Below are 24,789 nucleotides of genomic sequence, written 5' to 3' on the forward strand. Positions count from 1 at the left end.
AAATACATTATTCAAAAATGGAAAGAATATGGCACCACAACAAACCTGCCAAGAGAGGGCCGTCCACCAAAACTCATGGACCAGGCAAGGAGGGCATTAGTCAGAGAGGCAACAAAGAGACCAAAGATAACCCTGAAGGATCTGCAAAACTCCACAGTGAGATTGGAGTATCTGTCTGTGGGACCACTTTAAGCCGAACACTCCACAGAGCTGGGCTTTACGGAAGAGTGGCCAGAAAAATGCCATTGCTTAGAAATAAAACAAGCAAACACGTTTGGTGTTCGCAAAAAGGCATGTGGGAGACTCCCCAAATATATGGAAGAATGTACTCTGGCCATCAAGGAAAACGCTATGTCTGGCACAAACCCAACACCTATAATTACCCCGAGAGCACCATCCCCACAGTGAAGCATGGTGGTGGCAGCATCATGCTTTGGGGATGCTTTTTTTAGGAGGGACTGGAAACTGGTCAAAATTGAAGGAATGATGGATGGTGCTAAATACAGGGAAATTCTTGAGGCAAACCTGTTTCAGTCTTCTAGAGATTTGAGACTGGGACGGAGGTTCACCTTCCAGCAGGACAATGACCCAAAGCATACTGCTAAAGCAACACTCGAGTGGCTTAAGAGGACACATTTAAATGTCTTGGAATGGCCTAGTCAAAGCCCAGACCTCAATCCAATTGTGGTATGACTTAAAGATTGCTGTACACCAGCAGGAACCCATCCAACTTGAAGGAGCTGGAGAAGTTTAGCATTGAAACGTGGGAAAGAATCCCAGTGGCTCGATGTGCCAAGCTCATAGAGACATATCCCAAGGGACTTGCAGCTGTAATTGCAGCAAAAGGTGGATCTACAAAGTATTGACGTTGGGGAGTTGAATAGTTTTGCACGCTCCAGTTTTCTTTTCTTTTTTCTCTTATTTCTTGTTTGTTTCACAATAAAGTGGTAGACATGTAGGCATTCAAAGTGGTAGACATGTAGGCATTCAAAGTGGTAGGCATGTTGTGTAAATCAAATGTTACCAACTCTCCAAAAATCTTTTTTAATTTCAGGTTGTAAGGCAACAAAATAGGAAAAATGCCAAGGGGGGTGAATAATTTCGCAAGGCACTATAGATGGCATTACAGGGCATTCAGAAGTTATTCAGAGACCTTTGGACACCTTTGGTTACATTAGTCTTTTTCTAAAATGGATTAAATAAAATCTAATCAGGAACTATAATTTAACCTAGGAACCAAAATCTTTGTCTCCTTCTCGACGTTGCATGCATTTCTTTCTCTCTCCCTCCCTCTAACCCCTCCCTCCCTCTCTCTAACCCCTCCCTCTCTATAACCCCTCCCCCTCTAACCTCTCCCTCCCTCTCTCTAACCCCCCCCTCTCTCTAACCCCCTCCCCCTCTAACCCCTCCCTCTCTCCTTCCCTCTAAACTCACCAATCTGGCAGAACCAGAAAGTCCACACCTCCCCAAAACTAACTTCTGTGAAAACAAAACTGATCTGAGTCTCTGTGTCATCTGTCTGTGTGAGAGGGAACAACCGTCCAAATGGCTCAACAGGGAGATCTGCTGGACCAGGACCAGTTCTGTTGTTCTGTCTGTCTGGATCTACTGAAGGAACCGGTCACCATCCCATGCGGACACAATTACTGTAGAAAATGTATTGAGGGCTGCTGGGATCAGGATGATCTGAAAGGGGTCTATAGCTGTCCTCAGTGCAGAGAGACCTTCACTCCAAGGCCTAATCTGATGAAAAATAACATGTTGGCTGAGCTGGTGGAGAAACTGAGGAAGACAGGACTCCAGGCTGCTCCCCCTCCTGCTCTGTGCTATGCTGGACCTGGAGATGTGGCGTGTGATGTCTGCACTGGGATCAGAAAGCAGAAAGCCCTCATGTCCTGTCTGGTGTGTCTGGCCTGTTACTGTGAGACTCACCTCCAATCTCACTATGAATCTCCTGCTTTCAAGAAGCACAAGCTGGTCAAAGCCACCGCACAACTACAGGAGAAGATCTGCTCTCATCATGACAAACTGCTGGAGGTTTACTGTCGTACCGATCAGCAGTGTATCTGTCTGCTGTGTGTGATGGATGAACATAAAGGCCATGATACAGTGTCAGCTGCAGCAGAGAGGACTGAGAAACAGGTAAGACCAGAACAACTTGTTGGTGACTGTCTGATAAACAAAGAATTAAAGATACAGTAGGAACTAAATCTGATTGAATATGAGATCATTCAAATTAAATGGATCCACAAATATGAACACAAACCTTGAGTATATAGATATGTTAACCCAGATTCTCCAAATGTATCACCATTTTCTAAAGTCTGTTAGGTTCTGAACAGAGTAAAAACTCAAACCAAGTTTATTCACCCACTGGGTCTTACAGCTACAAAGACAATGTGTGATTATACAAGAACATATGTTTATAAACTCATACTAGGCGGGACCAACTCCTTACACATCTAGACAGCCGATACATCTCTGTACTTGTCAGGGCCAACTTCTTACACATCTAGACAGCCAATACATCTCTGTTACTAGGCAGGACCAACTCCTTACACATCGAGACAGCCAATACATCTCTGTTACTAGGCAGGACCAACTCCTTACACATCTAGACAGCCAATACATCTCTGTTACTAGGCAGGACCAACTCCTTACACATCTAGACAGCCAATACATCTCTGGTACTAGGCAGGACCAACTCCTTGCACATATAGACAGCCGATACATCTCTGTTACTAGGCAGGACTAACACCTTACACATCTAGACAGCCAATACATCTCTGTTACTAGGCAGGACCAACTCCTTACACATCAAAACAGCCAATACATCTCTATTACGAGGCGGTACCAACTCCTTGCACATATAGACAGCCAATACATCTCTCTACTAGGCAGGACCAACTCCTTACACATCTCGACAGCCAATACATCTCTGTCACTAGGCAGGACATGAATTGGTTCCTCTCACTGGTGTAGTCATGGTCCTGCCTGATGCAAGAACCTTGGTGGGTGTGGAAGTGTATGTGTGTGAGATGACTGTAGTAGGAGGGTTGTTGTGGTGGGCCCCTCTGGCCCCCCTCCCAGAGGTTTCTTCACACTTCATCGTGTTGACTTGAAATTAAGCCGAATTCCTGGCTCCTCCCTAGTCATGCAGCTGGCCTGCCTTATCAGAGACTAACTAGACTGTTGAATTCCTGGCTCCTCCCTAGTTCTGCAGCTGTCCTGCCTTATCAGAGACTGAAACTAGTTGCCCTTTGTCTCCCTCTTTAGGAACATTGATATTCAACATAACATGTTTGAACAGAATATTTCAGCACTTCCCCTTGTCTCTCTCAGTAACTTTCCATACACCAAGTTCCTATCCACCCTTCATTGACCCCAACATATATATTCCTTGATGACATGTAAATTCATCAATACATTCTAGTATGGTAACATCAATAAGTATATTTCTAGATAGAATCCTACAAATCAAACACCATTATTATTTATTGTTATTCATTGTCAAACATCATTATTATTCATTACCAAACACCATTATCATCATTTCAGGGAAGTTAGGAACAAATATACAAAGGCAGTTAGCAAAGCTAAGGCTAGCTTTTTCAAACAGAAATTTGCATCCTGTAGTACTAACTCAAAAATCTTCTGGGACACTGTAAAGTCCATGGAGAATAAGAGCACCTCCTCCCAGCTGTCCACTGCTCTGAGGATAGGAAACACTGTCACCACCGATAAATCCACTATAATTGACAATTTCAATAAGCATTTCTCTACGGCTGGCCAAGCTTTCCACATGGCTACCCCTACCCTGGTCAACTGCCCGGCAACCCTCCACAGCAACCCGCCAAAGCCCTCAACATTTCTCCTTCACCCAAATCCAGATAGCTGATGATCTGAAAGAGCTGCAAAATCTGGACCCCTACAAATCAGCCGGGCTAGACAATCTGGACCCTCTCTTTCTAAAATGATCTGTCAAAATTGTTGCAACCCCTATTACTAGCCTGTTCAACCTCTCTTTCGTGTCATCTGAGATTCCCAAAGATTGGAAAGCTGCCGCGGTCATCACCCTCTTCAATGGGGGTGACACTCTAGACCCAAACTGCTACAGACCTATATCTATCCTACCCTGTCTTTCTAATGTCTTCGAAAGCCAAGTTAACAAACTGATTACCGACCATTTTGAATCCCACCATACCTACTCCGCTATGCAATCTGGTTTCAGTTCATGGGTGCACATCAGCCACGCTCAAGGTCCTAAACGATATCTTAACCGCCATCGATACGAAACATTACTGTGCAGCCGTATTCATTGATCTGGCCAAGGCTTTCGACTCTGTCAATCACAACCTTCTTATTGGCAGACTCGACAGCCTTGGTTTCTCAAATGATTTCCTCGCCTGGTTTACCAACTACTTCTATGATAGAGTTCAGTGTGTCAAATCGGAGGGCATGTTGTCCGGACCTCTGACAGTCTCTATGGGGGTACCACAGGGTTCAATCCCCGGGCAGACTCTCTTCTCTGTATATATCAATGATGTTGCTCTTATTGCTGGTGATTCTCTGATACACCTCTATGCAGACGACACCATTCTGTATACTTCTGGCCGCTCTTTGGACACTGTGTAAACAACCCTCCAGGCAAGCTTCAATGCCATACAACTCTCATTCCGTGGCCTCCAACTGCGCTTAAACACAAGTAAAACTAAAGACATGCTATTCAACTGATCACTGCCCGCAGCTACTCGCCTGTCCAGCATCACTAACCTGGACGGCTCTGACTTAGAATACGTGGACAACTACAAATACCTAGGTGTCTGGTTAGACTGTAAACTCTCCTTCCAGACCCATATCAAACATCTCCAGTCCAAAATGAAATCTAGAATCGGCTTCCTATATAGCAACAAAGCATCCTTCACTCATGCTGCCAAACATACCCTCGTAAAACTGACTATCCTACCGATCCTCTACTTCGGTGATGTCATCTATAAAATAACCTCCAACACTCTACTCAACAAATTGGATGCAGTCTATCACAGTGCCATCCGTTTTGTCACCAAAGCCCCACTACCCACCATTGCGACCTGTACACTCTCGTTGGCAGGCCCTTGCTTCATTCTCGTTGCCAAACCCACTGGCTACAGGTTATCTACAAATCTCTGCTAGGTAAAGCCCTACCTTATCTCAGCTCACTGGTCACCATAGCAGCAAACACTCCAGCAGGTATATCTCACTGGTCATCCCCAAAGCCAATTCCTCCTTTGGTCATCTTTCCTTCCAGTTTTCTGCTGCCACTGACTGGAACGAACTGCAAAAATCTCTGAAGCTGGAAATACTTATCTCCCTCACTAGCTTTAAGCACCAGCTGTCAGAGCAGCTCACAGATTACTGCAACTGTACATAGCCCATCTATAATTTAGCCAAACAACTCCCTCTTTCCCTACTGCATTTATTTATTTATTTATTTTGCTCCTTTACACCCCATTATTTTTATTTCTACTTTGCACATTCTTCCACTGCAAATCTACCATTCCAGTGTTTTACTTGCAATATTGTATTTACTTTGCCACCATGGCCTTTTTTTGCCTTTACCTCCCTTATCTCACCTCATTTGCTCACATTGTATATAGACTTATTTTTCTACTGCGTTATTGACTGTATGTTTTGTTTATTCCATGTGTAACTCGTTGTTGTTGAATGTGTCGAATTGCTTTGTTTTTGCTTGGCCAGGTCGCAGTTGCAAATGGGAACTTGTTCTCAACTAGCCTACCTGGTTAAATAAAGGTGTTCTCAACTAGCCTACCTGGTTAAATAAAGGTGTTCTCAACTAGCCTACCTGGTTAAATAAAGGTGTTCTCAACTAGCCTACCTGGTTAAATAAAGGTGTTCTCAACTAGCCTACCTGGTTAAATAAAGGTGTTCTCAACTAGCCTACCTGGTTAAATAAAGGTGAAATAAAGTAAAAATAAACTAAATAAAATGAGTTACCAAACATCATTATCATTAGTTATCAAACATCATTATCATTAGTTACCAAACATCATTATCATTAGTTATCAAACATCATTATCATTAGTTATCAAACATCATTATCATTAGTTACCAAACATCATTATCATTAGTTATCAAACATCATTATCATTAGTTATCAAACACCCAAACAGCTCCCTGATTTGTGTTCTGTTAAATCTATAATTATTCACATGACTACATAATAATATATTATCACACAGACACTTCCTCAATATTTGTATCCCTATATTCTATCGGCCCTGTGTCACATTACTATACTATTGATCTACTGGACTAATAAAGCTTGATAGCTCATTGAAGAGTGATTCTCCACAGAGGCAGCTGGGGATGAGTCAGCAGAAGGTCCAGCAGAGATTCCAGGAGAGAGAGAAGGAGCTGAAGGAGCTCCAACAGGCTGTGGAGTCTTTCAAGGTGAGTATTGTTGACCAGAGGAGACACACCATTTCACTTCTCTCCTCCAGTCAGAGAGAGAGAGAGGGGCCCCTATTCAATCCCACTGACCCCACTGTTGGGAACAGGCTGTCTGGACCCCTTTCAGAGAATAGACTGGTTCATGTAACCGACTGGGCTGCCTCATCACATAACCATGAGTAACCATGACGACTCATGTCCCCTATACATTAAAATGGAACTGTCTCACTCAATTGAATTAAATTCATAGGGCTTTATTGGCATGGAAATATATGTTTACATTGCCAAAGCAAGTGAAATAGACAATAAACAAAAGTGAAATAAACAATCAGAAATGGACAGTAAACATTACACTTGGAAGTGATTTAGGGGATGGGGGAGGATCTATTAGAAGTTAGTAGGACTCTTTTATTTTCTCAGAAGTACTGAGTTAGGTAGGAGGATTTAGAGGTGTAAACCGTGATTGAACACACTCCACCACAGTAGGTGGCGCCATGCACCTTTAACGTTGGTTTGTGGACCACACCTCTTAAAGGATAGGGTGCAGCATTTTTACCTTTTGATAAAAAGCATGTGGGTTTTGTTGTTCAACTACCTGCTACTCATGCCAGGACTATAGTATATGCATATGATTAGTATGTGTGGATAGAAAACACTCTGAAGTTTCTAAAACTGGTTCAATCATGTCTGTGACTATAACAGAACTTATGTAGCAGGCAAAAGCCCAAGGAAAAACTGTTCAGAAAAACAAAAATCCCTCTGGCAGTTCCCTGAATTGTCTTTGTCAAGGGAAATTAGATAGCGCCCAGTTTACAGTTCCTACAACTTCCACAGGATGTCACCAGTCTTTGGGTTGAAGTTAATCATTGGTGAAACGAAGAAGAGGCAGAGGTGACACTGTGGATTATGTTATGGAAGAGAGAAAACCGTGCATGTATTGTTGACTTGCTGTTATTGAATACAGATCGCCCCGTCAACAATTTGATCGATTATTAACGTTTAAAAATACCTAAAGTTGGATTACAAAAGTAGTTTGAAGTATTTTGGCATAGTTTTAAGCAACTTTTGAAATGTTTTGTCATGACGTTGCGTTTTGGAAAGCTGTTTTTTTTCTGGATCAAAACGGGCTTTATAAATGGACATTTTGGGTAAACATGGACGGAATTAATCGAAAAAAAGGACCAATTGTGATGTTTATGGGACATATTGGAGTGCCAACAAAGAAGCTCGTCAAAGGTAATGCATGTTTTATATTTTATTTCAGCGTTTTGTGTAGCGCCGGCGACGCTAATTCATTTGTTTACATCTCGTTCAGGTGGTTCAGGGGGGTGCATGCTATCAGATAATAGCTTCTCATGCTTTCGCCGAAAAGCATTTTTAAAATCTGACATAATGGCTGGATTCACAACGAGTGTAGCTTTAATGTGATTTAATGAACGTTTGAGTTTTATCGCGTATTATTTGAATTTGGCGCTAGCTATTGGCCACACGAGACGCCTCCATATCCCCAAAATAAGATTTGAGGACCTCCATTATACGAATGAACATTAAACATTAAACAACATTTATTTTCAAAAGAATAGAGACATTTCAAATGTTATAATTCAAGTGCAAACAGAGTGAGTCGTGCCCCAGACTGAGTCCTGGAGGTGAAATGGAAATGAATGAGGGAGGTAGAAGGTGTGGAGAAGAGTTCAGAACCAGAGAAGTTTATTTGAAGTGTATTTATTTATTTATTATGCATGTATGTGATTTAATGAAAGTTTGAGTTTTATCGCGTATTATTTGAATTTGGCGCTATGCATTTCCCCAGGCTATTGGCCACACGAGACGCCTCCATATCCCCAAAATAAGATTTGAGGACCTCCATTATATCATAGAAGAAGAAGTTGGTCTGTGAGGGTTTTGTTGTTCCTGAGGAGGGCTACTATTATTTTTATTTTCAAGTATTTTCAGAATGTATTAAAGCCAAAGCTAAAGCTTCCCTAAACAATTCAATATATCAGTCAATATATTTTCTCTGTGATTTATTTTCTCTCCGTCAACCGTTCCATCGCATCTTAACCGTCTTACCGGGCGGGCACTAGGACCCGGGGAGGCTGCTGCTGCAGAGGCTGCTGCACCGCTCGTGACTGTCAGTCCTCCTTGTAGCTCATTGGTTAAGCTGTGGCTCGAGACTGTTAACAGTTAACGGACAGGAAACGGCTCTGACAGGACACATTCATGTCGAGGCAGTGATGTGAATGTGTGGTAAGTTAGAATAGAGAGAGAGAGTTTTCACTACTATAGACTTTGGTCATAATCAAAGCTTTGTTAACCAATAGGTTTTTATGTGAGGCTGCCTGTAAGTTACAGTGTAACAGACGTTACTAACGGTAACGGTGTCTTTTAAATTCGACATAAGTTATGTGGCGATGATATCTAGTTAACGTTGTATTTAATGTAGTGTAATGACCTGACTCGATCATAAAGGAACAATTGTCCAGACAGAGGATTGAGTTACGAATTGACGGTTTATTAGCAACTTTACACAGGCTACTGTTTGGCCTGAGCTCACGCCAAATAAATGAAAGATACCCCACAAGCCAATCGGGACCTTCTCTTGTGAAGCCCAGACGTCAGAGAGAGAACAAAGGCTGAAGCTTAACTTCCAATGCCCCGCCCCCTCCACGCCACTCCGCCAACCACCAGGATGCCCGGCATCAGAACATCCCAGGCATTCCTGTGATTGGCAGATAGCAGGTTGATTGGCATGTCGGACCCCGCGAACACTGGGAACTGGTAAGTACAACACAACCAGCTACTAGCCGAACACATAACACACAGCTGTCTGTGCGGGTCGCTACAGTAGTTTTACTATCTGTGCCAGGCTATAAATGACGTAGATAATATCTAGTTAACGTTGTATTTAATGTAGTTTTACTATCTGTGCCAGGCTATAAATGACGTAGATAATATCTAGTTAACGTTGTATTTAATGTAGTTTTACTATCTGTGCCAGGCTATAAATGACACAGATAATATCTAGTTAACGTTGTATTTAATTGATCACAGCTTTCTGCTTTCCATGTAGAGTTTTTGGTAAAAAAACATTACATTTTATTATTTTGTCAGCACAAATTTGGAAAAAATTCTTTGTTTATCTTTGTCAAACAGGCTGGGCGTCCTCCCAAAGATATGCTTAAAGTTCTGAATGATGATATGAGATATATATGATATACCAAGAGGTGTTCTGTACCTGTCTGTCCAGGAGGGAGGAGAGTAGAGCAGGACCAAGAGGTGTTCTGTACCTGTCTGTCCAGGAGGGAGGAGAGTAGAGCAGGACCAAGAGGTGTTCTGTACCTGTCTGTCCAGGAGGGAGGAGAGTAGAGCAGGACCAAGAGGTGTTCTGTACCTGTCTGTCCAGGAGGGAGGAGAGTAGAGCAGGACCAAGAGGTGTTCTGTACCTGTCTGTCCAGGAGGGAGGAGAGTAGAGCAGGACCAAGAGGTGTTCTGTACCTGTCTGTCCAGGAGGGAGGAGAGTAGAGCAGGACCAAGAGGTGTTCTGTACCTGTCTGTCCAGGAGGGAGGAGAGTAGAGCAGGACCAAGAGGTGTTCTGTACCTGTCTGTCCAGGAGGGAGGAGAGTAGAGCAGGACCAAGAGGTGTTCTGTACCTGTCTGTCCAGGAGGGAGGAGAGTAGAGCAGGACCAAGAGGTGTTCTGTACCTGTCTGTCCAGGAGGGAGGAGAGTAGAGCAGGACCAAGAGGTGTTCTGTACCTGTCTGTCCAGGAGGGAGGAGAGTAGAGCAGGACCAAGAGGTGTTCTGTACCTGTCTGTCCAGGAGGGAGGAGAGAGAGCAGGACCAAGAGGTGTTCTGTACCTGTCTGTCCAGGGACCAGGAGGGAGAGGTAGAGCAGGACCAAGAGGTGTTCTGTACCTGTCTGTCCAGGAGGGAGGAGAGTAGAGCAGGACCAAGAGGTGTTCTGTACCTGTCTGTCCAGGAGGGAGGAGAGTAGAGCAGGACCAAGAGGTGTTCTGTACCTGTCTGTCCAGGAGGGAGGAGAGTAGAGCAGGACCAAGAGGTGTTCTGTACCTGTCTGTCCTGTAGCCTGTCTGTACCTGTCTGTCCAGGAGGGAGGAGAGTAGAGCAGGACCAAGAGGTGTCCTGTACCTGTCTGTCCAGGAGGGAGGACAAGGCCTGGTGGACCTGGAGAGCAGAGTTCTGACTGAACCTGTCTCTCTCTCTCTCTCTCTCTCTCTCTGTCTCTCTCTGTCTCTCTCTCTCCAGCGCTCTGCACAGTCAGCAGTGGAGGACAGTGATCAGATCTTTACTGAGCTGATCCGCTCCATTGAGAGAAGGAGCTCTGAGGTGAAGGAGCTGATCAGAGCCCAAGAGAAGGCTCAAGTGAGTCAAGCTGAAGGACTCCTGGAGCAACTGAAGCAGGAGATCGCTGAGCTGAGGAAGAGAAGCACTGAGCTGGAGCAGCTCTCACACACAGAGGATCACATCCATTTCCTCCAGGTAACTAAACTGTCTTGTTACATGTGATATGAAATTAACTTCATGGGAAATGTCTCTCTGTCCGTCCCTCTCTCTCTCTCTGTCCGTCCTGTCTCTCTCTCTCTGTCCGTCTCCTCTCTGTCTCTCTGTCCGTCCCTCTCTCTGTCTGTCCGTCTCTCTGTCCGTCTGTCTCTCTCTCTGTCTGTCTGTCCCTCTGTCTCTGTCCCTCTGTCTCTGTCCCTCTGTCTGTCTGTCCGTCCCTCTGTCTGTCTGTCCGTCCCTCTCTCTCTGTCTGTCTGTCCGTCCCTCTCTCTCTGTCGGTCTGTCCGTCCCTCTGTCTGTCTGCCTGTCCGTCCCTCTCTGTCTGTCTGTCTGTCCTCTGTCCCTCTGTCTCTCTGTCTGTCTGTCTGTCCGTCCCTCTCTCTCTGTCTGTCTGTCCGTCCCTCTGTCTGTCTGTCCCTCTGTCTGTCTGTCTCTGTCTGTCTGCCCCTCTGTCTCTCCGTCCCTCTGTCTGTCTGTCCCTCTGTCTGTCCGTCCCTATCTCTCTGTCTGTCTGTCCGTCCCTCTCTCTCTCTGTCTGTCCGTCCCTCTGTCCTCTCTCTCTGTCTGTCCGTCCCTCTGTCTGTCCTGTCCCTCTGTCTGTCCGTCCCTCTCTGTCTGTCCGTCCCTCTGTCTGTCCGTCCCCTCTCTCTGTCCTGTCCCTCTGTCTGTCCGTCCCTCTCTGTCGTCCGTCCCTCTCTCTCGTCCGTCCCTCTCTCTCTGTCTGTCTGTCCGTCCCTCTCTGTCTGTCTGTCTGTCCGTCCCTCTCTCTCTGTCTGTCTGTCCGTCCCTCTGTCTGTCTGTCTGTCCGTCCCCTCTGTCTGTCTGTCTGTCTGTCTGTCCGTCCCTCTGTCTGTCTGTCTGTCCGTCCGTCCCTCTGTCTGTCCGTCCGTCTCCTCTGTCTGTCCCTCTGTCTGTCTGTCCGTCCCTCTGTCTCTCTGTCCTCCTCTCTCTGTCTGTCCGTCTCTCTGTCCGTCCTCTCTCTCTGTCTCTCTCTCTGTCTGTCCGTCCCTCCTCTCTCTCTGTCTGTCTGTCCGTCCTCTCTCTGTCCGTCCCCTCTGTCTGTCTGTCTGTCTGTCCGTCCTCTCTGTCTGTCCGTCCCTCTGTCTGTCCGTCCTCTCTGTCTGTCCGTCCCTCTGTCTGTCCGTCTGTCTGTCTGTCCGTCTCTCTCTCTGTCCGTCCCTCTGTCTGCCGTCTCCGTCCTCTCTCTCTCTGTCCGTCCCTCTCTCTGTCCGTCCCTCCTCTGTCTGTCCGTCCGTCCCCCTCTCTCTGTCCGTCCCTCTCTCTGTCCGTCCCTCTCTCTGTCCGTCTCTCTCTCTCTGTCCGTCCCTCTCTCTCTCTGTCCGTCCCCCTCTCTCTCTCTGTCTGTCCGTCCCTCTCTCCTCTCTCTGTCCGTCCCCCTCTCTCTGTCTGTCCGTCCTCTCTGTCTGTCCGTCCCCTCTCTCTCTCTCTGTCCCCCCCTCTCTCTCTCTCTGTCCGTCCCCGTCTCTCTCTCTGTCCGTCCCCCCCTCTCTCTGTCTCTGTCCGTCCCTCCCTCTCTCTCTCTGTCCGTCCCTCTCTCTCTCTCTCTGTCCGTCCCCTCTCTCTCTCTCTGTCCGTCCCCCTCTCTCTCTCTCTCTGTCCGTCCCTCTCTCTCTCTCTCTGTCTCTGTCTGTCCCCTCTCTCTCTCTGTCCGTCCCTCTCTCTCTCTCTGTCTGTCTGTCCTGTCCTCTCTCTGTCCGTCTCTGTCCCTCTCTCTCTCTGTCTGTCCTGTCCTCCTCTCTCTCTGTCCGTCCTCTCTCTCTGTCCGTCCCTCTCTCTCTCTCTGTCTGTCCGTCCCTCTCTCTCTCTGTCTGTCCGTCCCTCTCTCTCTCTCTGTCTGTGTCCGTCCTCTCTCTCTGTCTCCGTCCTCTCTCTCTGTCCGTCCCCCTCTCTCTCTCTCTGTCTGTCTCTCTCTCTCTCTGTCTGTCTCTCTCTCTGTCTGTCCGTCCCCCTCTCTCTCTCTGTCTGTCCGTCTCTCTCTCTGTCTGTCCGTCCCTCTCTCTCTCCGTCCGTCCTCTGTCTGTCTGTCCGTCCCTCTCTCTCTCTGTCTGTCCGTCCCTCTCTCTCTGTCTCTCTGTCCGTCTCTCTGTCTGTCTGTCCGTCCTCTCTCTCTGTCTCTGTCCTGTCCCTCTCTCTCTCTCTCTGTCCGTCCCTCTCTCTCTCTCTGTCTGTCCCCCCCTCTCTCTCTGTCCTCCGTCCTCTGTCCGTCCCTCTCTCTCTCTGTCTCTGTCCGTCCCTCTCTCTCTCTCTCTCTCTGTCCGTCCTCCTCTCTCTCTGTCCGTCCTCTCTGTCCCTCTCTGTCTGTCCCTCTCTCTCTCTCTCAGTCTGGTCCCTCTCTCTCTCTCTGTCTGTCCTCTCCTCTGTCTGTCTCTCTCTGTCCGTCCTCTCTCTCTGTCTGTCCGTCTCTCTCTCTGTCCGTCTCTCTCTCTCTGTCCGTCCGTCCTCTCTGTCCGTCCTCTCTGTCTCTCTCTGTCGTCCCTCTCTCTCTCTGAGGTCAGTCTCTCTCTCTCTCTGTCCGTCTCTCTCTCTGTCAGTCTGTCCCTCTCTCTCTCTCTCTGTCCGTCTCCTCTCTCTCTCTCTGTCCGTCCCCTCTCCTCTCTCTCTCTCTCTCTCTCTGTCCGTCTGTCCCCTCTCTCTCTCTGTCTGTCTCTCTCTGTCTCTCTGTCCGTCTGTCTCTGTCTCTCTCTCTGTCCGTCTCTCTCTCTCTCTCTCTGTCCTGTCCCTCTCTCTCTCTGTCCGTCCCTCTCTCTCTCTCTGTCCGTCCTCTCTCTCTCTCTGTCCGTCCCTCTCTCTCTCTGTCCGTCTCTCTCTCTCTCCTGTCCCCTCTCTCTCTCTCTCTGTCCGTCCCCTCTCTCTCTCTCTCTCTCCTGTCCGTCTGTCTCTCTCTCTCTCTCTGTCCGTGTCTCTCTCTCTCTGTCTGTCCTCTCTCTCTCTCTGTCTCTCCCCCCTCTCTCTCTCTGTCCGTCCCCTCTCTCTCTCTCTCTCTCCTCTCTCTCTGTCAGTCCTCTCTCTCTCTGTCAGAGGTATCGTCTCTCTCTCTCTCTGTCCGTCTCCCTCTCTCTCTCTCTCTCTCCAGAGGTATCAGTCTCTCTCTCTCTCTCTCTCTCTCTGTCCGTCCCTCTCTCTCTCTCTCTCTGTCCTCTCTCCAGAGGTCTCTGTCTCTCTCTCTCTCTCTCTCTCTCTCCAGAGGTCCCCCTCTCTCTCTCTCTCCAGAGGTATCAGTCTCTCTCTCTCTCTCTCTCTCTCAGAGGTGTCCGTCTCTCTCTCTCCAGAGGTATCTGTCTCTCTCTCTCTCCTGTCAGTCTCTCTCTCTCTCTCTCTGTCAGTCTCTCTCCTCTCTCGTCCCTCTCTCTCTCCTGTCAGTCCCTCTCTCTCTCTCTCTGTCAGTCTCTCTCTCCTCTCTCTCTCTCTCTCTCTCCAGAGGTATCTGTCTCTCTCTCTCTCTCTCCAGAGGTATCAGTCCTCTCTCTCTCTCTCTCTCTCTGTATCAGTCTCTCTCTCTCTCCTGTATCCTCTCTCTCTCTCTCTCTCTGTCCGTCCCCTCTGTCTCTCTCTCTCTCTGTCCGTCTCCTCTCTCTGTCTCTCTCTCTCTCTGTCCCTCTCTCTCTCTCTCTCTCTCTCTGGTATCAGTCTCCTCTCTCTCTCTCTCTCTCTCTCTCCAGAGGTATCAGTCCTCTCTCTCTCTCTCTCTCCAGAGGTATCCCTCTCTCTCTCTCTCTCTCTCTCTGTCAGAGGTATCTCTCTCTCTCTCTCTCTCTCTCTCTCTCTCCAGAGGTATCAGTCTCTCTCTCTCTCTCCAGAGGTATCTCTCTCTCTCTCTCCAGAGGTATCAGTCTCTCTCTCTCTCTCTCTCTCTCCAGAGGTATCAGTCTCTCTCTCTCTCCAGAGGTATCAGTCTCTCTCTCTCTCTCTCTCCAGAGGTATCAGTCTCTCTCTCTCTCTCTCCAGAGGTGTCAGTCTCTCTCTCTCTCTCTCCAGAGGTATCTCTCTCTCTCTCTCCAGAGGTATCAGTCTCTCTCTCTCTCTCTCCAGAGGTATCAGTCTCTCTCTCTCTCTCTCCAGAGGTATCAGTCTCTCTCCAGAGGTATCAGTCTCTCTCTCTCTCTCTCTCTCTCTCTCCAGAGGTATCAGTCTCTCTCTCTCTCTCTCTCTCCAGAGGTATCAGTCTCTCTCCAGTATCAGTGTATCTTCAGACTTACCCAGCATCGTTGTCCGTCCTCTTCAGTCCTTTGGAGATGTGAGTCAGACTGTGTCTGAACTGAGAGAGAAACTAGAAGACTTCCTTAAAGGAGAATGGACCAAGATCTCCACTACAGGTGTGTTGAAAACAATAAGAACATCAACTTTAGACCATTGAAAGTTCCCTACTAGTCATATACATGTGGAATATGGTCTGATGATAACATTCCCTCTCTCTGTCAATGTGTTTGTGTGTCTGTAGTGAATATAGTGGATGTTGTACTGCCTCCAGAGCCCAAGACCAGAGAACAGTTGTTACAATGTGAGTCTCTTTATTGTGAAGTAACTAACAGTCTCTTTTTACTGACACTCCTAACAATCCCTCTAGAAATATATAGCAATAGTAGATCTAATCAAAGACTGGGTCTCTATCTGACTCCTCATATTTCTCTGATTTGATCTCTGCTGTGCTCTAATCAAAGACAGGGGAGATACAGTATCTGACTTAACTTATTGTTCTGACTCCCCTCGTTGGTCTCTGCTCTTCTCCCAGATTCCTGTCAGCTCACACTGGACCCAAACACAGCACACACACTCCTCTCTCTGTCTGAAGGGAACAGAAAGGTGACCTTTACAGACCAAGTCCAACCATATCCTGTCCATCCAGACAGATTCACCAACTGGTGGCAGGTTCTGTGTAGAGAGGGTCTGTCTGGACGCTGTTACTGGGAGGTGGAGTGGACTGGTGGTGTTGATACAGCAGTCTCATATAAAGACATCAGCAGAACAGAGAGAGATGGTGGATTTGGATACAATAACAAGTCCTGGAGTTTATATTACTATAGTGGTGGTTATTGTTTCAGACACAATAATGTTGAGACTAAAGTATCAGGCCCTCAGTCCTCCAGAGTAGGAGTGTACCTGGATCACAAGGCAGGTACTCTGTCCTTCTACAGTGTCTCTGACACAATGACCCTCCTCCACAGAGTCCAGACCACATTCACTCAGCCCCTCTATCCTGGGTTTGGTCTCTATGATTATAATGGTTCTGCTGAGCTGGTTAAACTGTAAACTGATTTGTTATTAATTAAAATTCAATGCAATGTTTTAATCTTGTACATTTCCATGAATCATGATGTCTGGTGTTGATGTATATTGGTTGTCATTCAGAACCATTGATATGTTTTCTCAGTTGGTTCTCTGTCTCTATGTAATTCTCCTCAGTATCATTGATCAGCTTGTTGGCTCGGTCCTAATTGATGTGTTCTCTGTCACCTGGAGCTGCATGGAAAATGGTCCAGGAACTAAAGGACAATTCAGGACTAGTCAGCCCACTACAAGCTGGTATCACTTCCTTTCTACTAAACTATATGGTCTGGTTTCCCAGACACAGATGAATCCTAGTCCTGGACTAAACAGTATGTTCAATGTAGATGTCCAGGAAACCGGCCCTAAATGTGTCATCTTTCATCCTCCCATACTGCTCAGTCCAGCAACATTAAACCTGTCCAGCAGGTGGTGCTGTTGACCAAACAATAAAACCAGCAGATATCTTGACTTGCCACTCAGTATATCAGTAATGTTCAGAATAGTACTTTAATATCATTGGAGATTGATGGTCTTTTTAATCCACTATCCAGAGTCAGGAACAGATGAAGTTAGGTCTGCTACTGTTCAGTGATTAAATATGATTTATGGTGATGGGAAATAATAAAAAACACTCAACTTCATCTAGTAATAGTTTTCCTTTGTTATTTATTCCAAGGTGTGTCTTTAACTTGTAAATGTATTGTGTGGAGGTGAGCTAGTGGTGTGGCTGATAGAATAGAATGAAGAGGGAGGAGGGGAGGAAGAGGGGAGGAGTGAAGGGCTGTTCAAGAAACCAGATGAGGAAGAGGAAGATGTTCAGGGGAATTACTGTCTCTGTTCCAAATGGTTCCCTATTCCCTACGTAGTGCACTACGGTGCTTCTGACCAGGTCTAAAGTAGTGTTCTACGTAGGGAATAGGGTGTAGATTTATTACAATATCATGCTTTAGTGTTTGGCACAAAAATATATTAGATCTCCACCCCCCAGTTCTGTTAAGACTTCCTCTCATTGAACTGGGCCTCATTCTAAATGTTCACTTTGTATTGATAGTCCATACTGGTCTTTACTATGGTTCTACATACAGTACCTGTATTGATAGTCCATACTGGTCTTTACTATGGTTCTACATACAGTACCTGTATTGATAGTCCATACTGGTCTTTACTATGGTTCTACATACAGTACCTGTATTGATAGTCCATACTGGTCTTTACTATGGTTCTACATACAGTACTGTATTGATAGTCCAGTCTTTACTATGGTTCTACATACAGTACCTGTATTGATAGTCCATACTGGTCTTTACTATGGTTCTACATACAGTACCTGTATTGATAGTCCATACTATGGTCTTCAACAGTACCTGTATGATAGTTCTAAGGAGCCCTCATACATGGTGGACATCTGTATTGATAGTCCATACTGGTTGTATCTAATGAAGTCCGGTCCATGTCGTTGATCATGTGGTTAACCAGACTGACCATGACAGAGGTTCTGATCACATTATTCACCTCATCTACACAACTTCACCTGATGTTCTCTCTGAGAACATTTCTCTAAGTGTGCGGTGAGTCAGCAGGATGTGATCACTCTTCATTTGTGAAATGACATATTGTAATGCATGTCAACATGTTCCAGGATTGTTCTCAGTTGATCTACTGTGGGCACTGTGTGTTCTGTTCATCAGAAAGCAGACAACCCCATCTGGTTTTCACTATCAGAAGGACATGGAGGAAATGGTGTAACAATTATCTCTCCAGCAGGATGTGAACTTGTCCAGTTCCCTTCATGGATTTAAAGGAAATGACTGGTTTATGTAAACTCCCTCTACCCCATGTCAACACCAATCCAATGCTTTTACATTTGTGAGGAGTCCAGAAGGAAAGCTACATTGACACAACTATTAGTACAAACTCATAAACTATGAACATCTAAGGACCTCAGAGAGGTGGACATCAGAGAGATGGAGGCAGGTACAGGGAACTGTTGTATCTAATGAATTCAGGTCCATCACTATGATCATGTGGTCAACATGGTCTGACCATGACAGAGGACACACATTAGTTCACCCCAATCTGAAAAGATCAACTGGCAAATTCCATCATGAGAACATTTCACTAAGAAAAGCGGTGAGTCAGCAGGATGTGCACTATGCTTCACCTTTACATTTACAGGAAATGACATATTGTAATGCATGTCAACATGTTCCAGGATTGTTCCAGTAGGATCTACTGACAGTAAACTGTTCTACCCTCAGAATAGACAGAAGACCCCATGGTGGTAATCGCTATATACTGACTGACCAGCAGGAGAGGACAGTGGAGGAAATGGTGAGGGACAGGAATGATACACTGACCAGCAGGAGAGGACAGTGGAGGAAATGGTGAGGGACAGGAATGATACACTGACCAGCAGGAGAGGACAGTGGAGGAAATGGTGAGGGACAGGAATGATACACTGACCAGCAGGAGAGGACAGTGGAGGAAATGGTGAGGGACAGGAATGATACACTGACCAGCAGGAGAGGACAGTGGAGGAAATTGAGGGGACAGGAATGATACTACTGACATCACAGGATATACTACAGTGGACTATGGTGAGTGACAGGAATGATACACTGACCAGCAGGAGAGGACAGTGGAGGAAATGGTGAGGGACAGGAATGATACACTGACCAGCAGGACATCACAGTGGAGGAAATTGGTGAGGGACTAGGAATGATATATATACAGGTATATACTGTATACTATTCAGGTACATCACTATATACTGTATACTATTCAGGTACATGTATACTATTAGGTACATCACTATATACTGTATACTATTCAGGTACATCACTATATACTGTATACTATTCAGGTACATCACTATATACTGTATACTATTCAGGTACATCACTATATACTGTATACTATTCAGGTACATCACTATATACTATTCAGGTACATCACTATATACTATTCAGGTACATCACTATATAGATTCAGCAGTTACAGCACTATATACCAGTGATCCATACTATATCACTATTCAGGTACATCACTATATACAGGTGTATACTATTCAGGTACATCAGGTTTATATATACTATTCAGGTACATCACTATATACTGTATACTATTCAGGTACATCACTATATACTGTATACTATTCAGGTACATCACTATATACTATATACTATTCAGGTACATCATATATATACAGGTATGTCCAGGTATACTATTCAGGTACATCACTATATGCCTCTATACTATTAGGTACTGTGTTGTATACACAGTATATACTATTCAGGTCCAGACAGGTTTATTCAGGTCACATCACTAGATACTATTCAGGTTGTTACAGCAGTATGATACCAGGTGGTGTACAGATGCCTCTAAAGCAGGTTTAGGTGCTGTATGTTACAGCAGTATATACTATTCAGGTACAGGTTTAGGTGCTGTGTTGTTACACAGTATGATTCAGTGTCCAGATGCCTCTAATGCAGGTTTAGGTGCTGTGTTGTTACACAGTATGATACCAGGTGGTGTCCAGATGCCTCTAAAGCAGGTTTAGGTGCTGTGTTGTTACAGCAGTATGATACCAGGTGGTGTCCAGATGCCTCTAAAGCAGGTTTAGGTGCTGTGTTGTTACAGCAGTATGATACCAGGTGGTGTCCAGATGCCTCTAAAGCAGGTTTAGGTGCTGTGTTGTTACAGCAGTATGATACCAGGTGGTGTCCAGATGCCTCTAAAGCAGGTTTAGGTGCTGTGTTGTTACAGCAGTATGATACCAGGTGGTGTCCAGATGCCTCTAATGCAGGTTTAGGTGCTGTGTTGTTACAGCAGTATGATACCAGGTGGTGTCCAGATGCCTCTAAAGCAGGTTTAGGTGCTGTGTTGTTACAGCAGTATGATACCAGGTGGTGTCCAGATGCCTCTAAAGCAGGTTTAGGTGCTGTGTTGTTACAGCAGTATGATACCAGGTGGTGTCCAGATGCCTCTAAAGCAGGTTTAGGTGCTGTGTTGTTACAGCAGTATGATACCAGGTGGTGTCCAGATGCCTCTAAAGCAGGTTTAGGTGCTGTGTTGTTACAGCAGTATGATACCAGGTGGTGTCCAGATGCCTCTAAAGCAGGTTTAGGTGCTGTGTTGTTACAGCAGTATGATACCAGGTGGTGTCCAGATGCCTCTAAAGCAGGTTTAGGTGCTGTGTTGTTACAGCAGTATGATACCAGGTGGTGTCCAGATGCCTCTAAAGCAGGTTTAGGTGCTGTGTTGTTACAGCAGTATGATACCAGGTGGTGTCCAGATGCCTCTAAAGCAGGTTTAGGTGCTGTGTTGTTACAGCAGTATGATACCAGGTGGTGTCCAGATGCCTCTAAAGCAGGTTTAGGTGCTGTGTTGTTACAGCAGTATGATACCAGGTGGTGTCCAGATGCCTCTAAAGCAGGTTTAGGTGCTGTGTTGTTACAGCAGTATGATACCAGGTGGTGTCCAGATGCCTCTAAAGCAGGTTTAGGTGCTGTGTTGTTACAGCAGTATGATACCAGGTGGTGTCCAGATGCCTCTAATGCAGGTTTAGGTGCTGTGTTGTTACAGCAGTATGATACCAGGTGGTGTCCAGATGCCTCTAAAGCAGGTTTAGGTGCTGTGTTGTTACAGCAGTATGATACCAGGTGGTGTCCAGATGCCTCTAAAGCAGGTTTAGGTGCTGTGTTGTTACAGCAGTATGATACCAGGTGGTGTCCAGATGCCTCTAAAGCAGGTTTAGGTGCTGTGTTGTTACAGCAGTATGATACCAGGTGGTGTCCAGATGCCTCTAATGCAGGTTTAGGTGCTGTGTTGTTACAGCAGTATGATACCAGGTGGTGTCCAGATGCCTCTAAAGCAGGTTTAGGTGCTGTGTTGTTACAGCAGTATGATACCAGGTGGTGTCCAGATGCCTCTAAAGCAGGTTTAGGTGCTGTGTTGTTACAGCAGTATGATACCAGGTGGTGTCCAGATGCCTCTAAAGCAGGTTTAGGTGCTGTGTTGTTACAGCAGTATGATACCAGGTGGTGTCCAGATGCCTCTAAAGCAGGTTTAGGTGCTGTGTTGTTACAGCAGTATGATACCAGGTGGTGTCCAGATGCCTCTAAAGCAGGTTTAGGTGCTGTGTTGTTACAGCAGTATGATACCAGGTGGTGTCCAGATGCCTCTAAAGCAGGTTTAGGTGCTGTGTTGTTACAGCAGTATGATACCAGGTGGTGTCCAGATGCCTCTAAAGCAGGTTTAGGTGCTGTGTTGTTACAGCAGTATGATACCAGGTGGTGTCCAGATGCCTCTAAAGCAGGTTTAGGTGCTGTGTTGTTACAGCAGTATGATACCAGGTGGTGTCCAGATGCCTCTAAAGCAGGTTTAGGTGCTGTGTTGTTACAGCAGTATGATACCAGGTGGTGTCCAGATGCCTCTAAAGCAGGTTTAGGTGCTGTGTTGTTACAGCAGTATGATACCAGGTGGTGTCCAGATGCCTCTAAAGCAGGTTTAGGTGCTGTGTTGTTACAGCAGTATGATACCAGGTGGTGTCCAGATGCCTCTAAAGCAGGTTTAGGTGTGTGTTGTTACAGCAGTGCAGGTGGTGTCCAGATAGGTGGTGTCCAGATGCCTCTAAAGCAGGTTTGTGCTGTGTTGTTACAGCATGATATAGGTGGTGTCCAGATCTAAAGCAGGTTTAGGTGCTGGTTGTTACAGCAGTATGATACCAGGTGGTGTCCAGATGCCTCCAGGTTTATGGTGCTGTGTTGTTACAGCAGTATGATACCAGGTGGTGTCCAGATGCCTCTAAAGCTGTGTTGTTACAGCAGTATGATACCAGGTGGTGTCCAGATGATAGCAGGTTTAGGTGAGAGTGTATGATGGTTACAGCAGTGATGATAGAGGGATGTGAAAGGTGGTGTCCAGATGCCTCTAAAGCAGGTTTAGGTACCAGAGTATGATGTCCAGATGTACTCTCTAAAGCAGGTTTAGGTGCTGTGGTTACAGCAGTATGATACCAGGTGGTGTCCAGATGTGAAAGAGGAGAGAGGTATGATACCATGCTGTTGTTACAGCAGTATGATACCAGGTGGTGTCCAGATGAAGCAGGTTTAGGTGATGTGTTACAGCAGTATGATACCAGGTGGTGTACTCCCTAAAGCAGGTTTAGGTGCTGTGTTGAGAGGATGATACCAGGAGGTGTCCAGGGATGTAAAGCAGGTTTGGTTGTACTCCCCCATGGAGTGATGATAGAGGGATGTGAAAGAGAGAGAGGTAATGGTTGTACTCCCCATGGAGTGATGATAGAGGGATGTGAAAGAGGAGGAGGTAATGGTTGTGATGATATGAGGTGGTGGATGTGAAAGAAAGCAGGTAATGGTTGTACTCCCCCATGTGACAGCAGGATGAAGGAGGTGGTGTCCAGATGCCTCCAGAGTGATGAGAGAGGTAATGGTTGTACTCCCCCATGGAGTGATGATAGAGGGATGTGAAAGAGGAGAGAGGTAAACTCCCCCATGGAGTGATGATAGAGGGATGTAGGTAATGGTTGTACTCCCCCATGGAGTGATGATAGAGGGATGTGAAAGAGGAGAGAGGTAATGGTTGTACTCCCCCATGGAGTGATGATAGAGGGATGTGAAAGAGGAGAGAGGTAATGGTTGTACTCCCCCATGGAGTGATGATAGAGGGATGTGAAAGAGGAGAGAGGTAATGGTTGTACTCCCCCCCTCCCCATGGAGTGATGATAGAGGGATGTGAAAGAGGAGAGAGGTAATGGTTGTACTCCCCCATGGAGTGATGATAGAGGGATGTGAAAGAGGAGAGAGGTAATGGTTGTACTCCCCCATGGAGTGATGATAGAGGATGTGAAAGAGGAGAGAGGTAATGGTTGGACTGGACTTATTTATTCCCTCATTACTGACTTATTCTGTTTCAATAACATCATTACAAAACACAAACTAATTACATTCAAGGAATTATTGTATTAAAGTAAATCTGTATTAAAATTCACCATAAAATGTACAGTTCATTCCATAGTTTAACATGGGTAATGCTCCTTCCTATAAGAGTCAATGATGTGTTGGATGAGATGGGACCCTGCCTTCACCTGGGGATATTTGTTGGATCCGTCACAACAGGTGATGAGGACCTCATCCTCAAGCTGCACAAAGAAAGCCAGGGACTGCAGTGTGCTCCAGTCTCCAGCAGGGGCAGTAAAACCCTATGGACCTGAATGGGAAAGTCTCCAGCCCACCCTATGGACCTGAAAGGGACTGCAGTGTGCTCCAGTCTCCAGCAGGGGGCAGTAAAACCCTATGGACCTGAAAGGGACTGCAGTGTGCTCCAGTCTCCAGCAGGGGGCAGTAAAACCCTATGGACCTGAAAGGGACTGCAGTGTGCTCCAGTCTCCAGCAGGGGGCAGTAAAACCCTATGGACCTGAAAGGGACTGCAGTGTGCTCCAGTCTCCAGCAGGGGGCAGTAAACCCATATGGACCTGAAAGGGACTGCAGTGTGCTCCAGTCTCCAGCAGGGGGCAGTAAAACCCTATGGACCTGAAAGGGACTGCAGTGTGCTCCAGTCTCCAAGAACCATAGTAAAGACCAGTCCATGATTCAAAAATGTATGTAGAACCATAGTAAAGACCAGTATGGACTATCAATACAGATACTGTATGTAGAACCATAGTAAATACCAGTATGGACTATCAATACAGATACTGTATGTAGAACCATAGTAAAGACCAGTATGGACTATCAATACAGGTACTGTATGTAGAACCATAGTAAAGACCAGTATGGACTATCAATACAGGTACTGTATGTAGAACCATAGTAAAGACCAGTATGGACTATCAATACAGGTACTGTATGTAGAACCATAGTAAAGACCAGTATGGACTATCAATACAAAGTGACCATTTAGAATGAGGCCCAGTTCAATGAGAGGAAGTCTTAACAGAACTGGGGGATGACAGACAGGAAGTGGGGGGTGGAGATCTAATATATTTTTGTGCCAAACACTAAAGCATGATATTGTAATATATCTACACCCTATTCCCTACGTAGAACACTACTTTAGACCTGGTCAGAAGCACCGTAGTGCACTACGTAGGGAATAGGAACCATTTGGAACAGAGACAGTAATTCCCCTGAACATCTTCCTCTTCCTCATCTGGTTTCTTGAACAGCCCTTCACTCCTCCCCTCTTCCTCCCCCTCCTCCCTCTTCATTCTATTCTATCAGCCACACCACTAGCTCACCTCCACACAATACATTTACAAGTTAAAGACACACCTTGGAATAAATAACAAAGGAAAACTATTACTAGATGAAGTTGAGTGTTTTTTATTATTTCCCATCACCATAAATCATATTTAATCACTGAACAGTAGCAGACCTAACTTCATCTGTTCCTGACTCTGGATAGTGGATTAAAAAGACCATCAATCTCCAATGATATTAAAGTACTATTCTGAACATTACTGATATACTGAGTGGCAAGTCAAGATATCTGCTGGTTTTATTGTT

At 45.8% G+C, this 24,789-nt stretch overlaps 1 protein-coding gene across 2 annotated transcripts; it reads left to right on the plus strand.

Moving 5' to 3' along the window:
* Positions 1-1,460: 1,460 nt before the first annotated feature.
* On the plus strand, positions 1,461-16,278 carry LOC135530591 (tripartite motif-containing protein 16-like). Of its 2 annotated transcripts, XM_064958892.1 has the most exons (6): positions 1,461-2,142; positions 6,355-6,450; positions 10,720-10,953; positions 15,149-15,308; positions 15,434-15,493; positions 15,725-16,278. In XM_064958892.1, the coding sequence occupies exons 1-6, from the start codon at positions 1,546-1,548 to the stop codon at positions 16,240-16,242; spliced, it is 1,665 nt and encodes a 554-aa protein (XP_064814964.1). In that variant the 5' UTR covers positions 1,461-1,545; the 3' UTR covers positions 16,243-16,278. The 2 variants fall into 2 exon arrangements, 1 of the variants encoding a protein (XP_064814964.1); XR_010453869.1 differs by lacking the exons at positions 1,461-2,142; positions 6,355-6,450; positions 15,149-15,308; positions 15,434-15,493; positions 15,725-16,278 and adding an exon at positions 6,825-7,686 and having other exon boundaries at positions 10,720-10,822.
* Positions 16,279-24,789: the final 8,511 nt, after the last annotated feature.

Source organism: Oncorhynchus masou, unplaced genomic scaffold, assembly GCF_036934945.1.
Source record: "Oncorhynchus masou masou isolate Uvic2021 unplaced genomic scaffold, UVic_Omas_1.1 unplaced_scaffold_1388, whole genome shotgun sequence".
In the NCBI taxonomy this organism is placed as follows: domain Eukaryota; kingdom Metazoa; phylum Chordata; class Actinopteri; order Salmoniformes; family Salmonidae; genus Oncorhynchus; species Oncorhynchus masou.

What these genes read in the sequence shown, in the direction of transcription:
- LOC135530591 (XM_064958892.1), top strand. Translation starts at nt 1,546, where the DNA reads ATGGCTCAACAGGGAGATCTGCTGGACCAGGACCAGTTCTGTTGTTCT. An exon ending in CAGAGAGGACTGAGAAACAG is followed by an intron (nt 2,143 to 6,354) that starts GTAAGACCAGAA and finishes GATTCTCCACAG; the next exon opens with AGGCAGCTGGGGATGAGTCA. An exon ending in AGGCTGTGGAGTCTTTCAAG is followed by an intron (nt 6,451 to 10,719) that starts GTGAGTATTGTT and finishes CTCTCTCTCCAG; the next exon opens with CGCTCTGCACAGTCAGCAGT.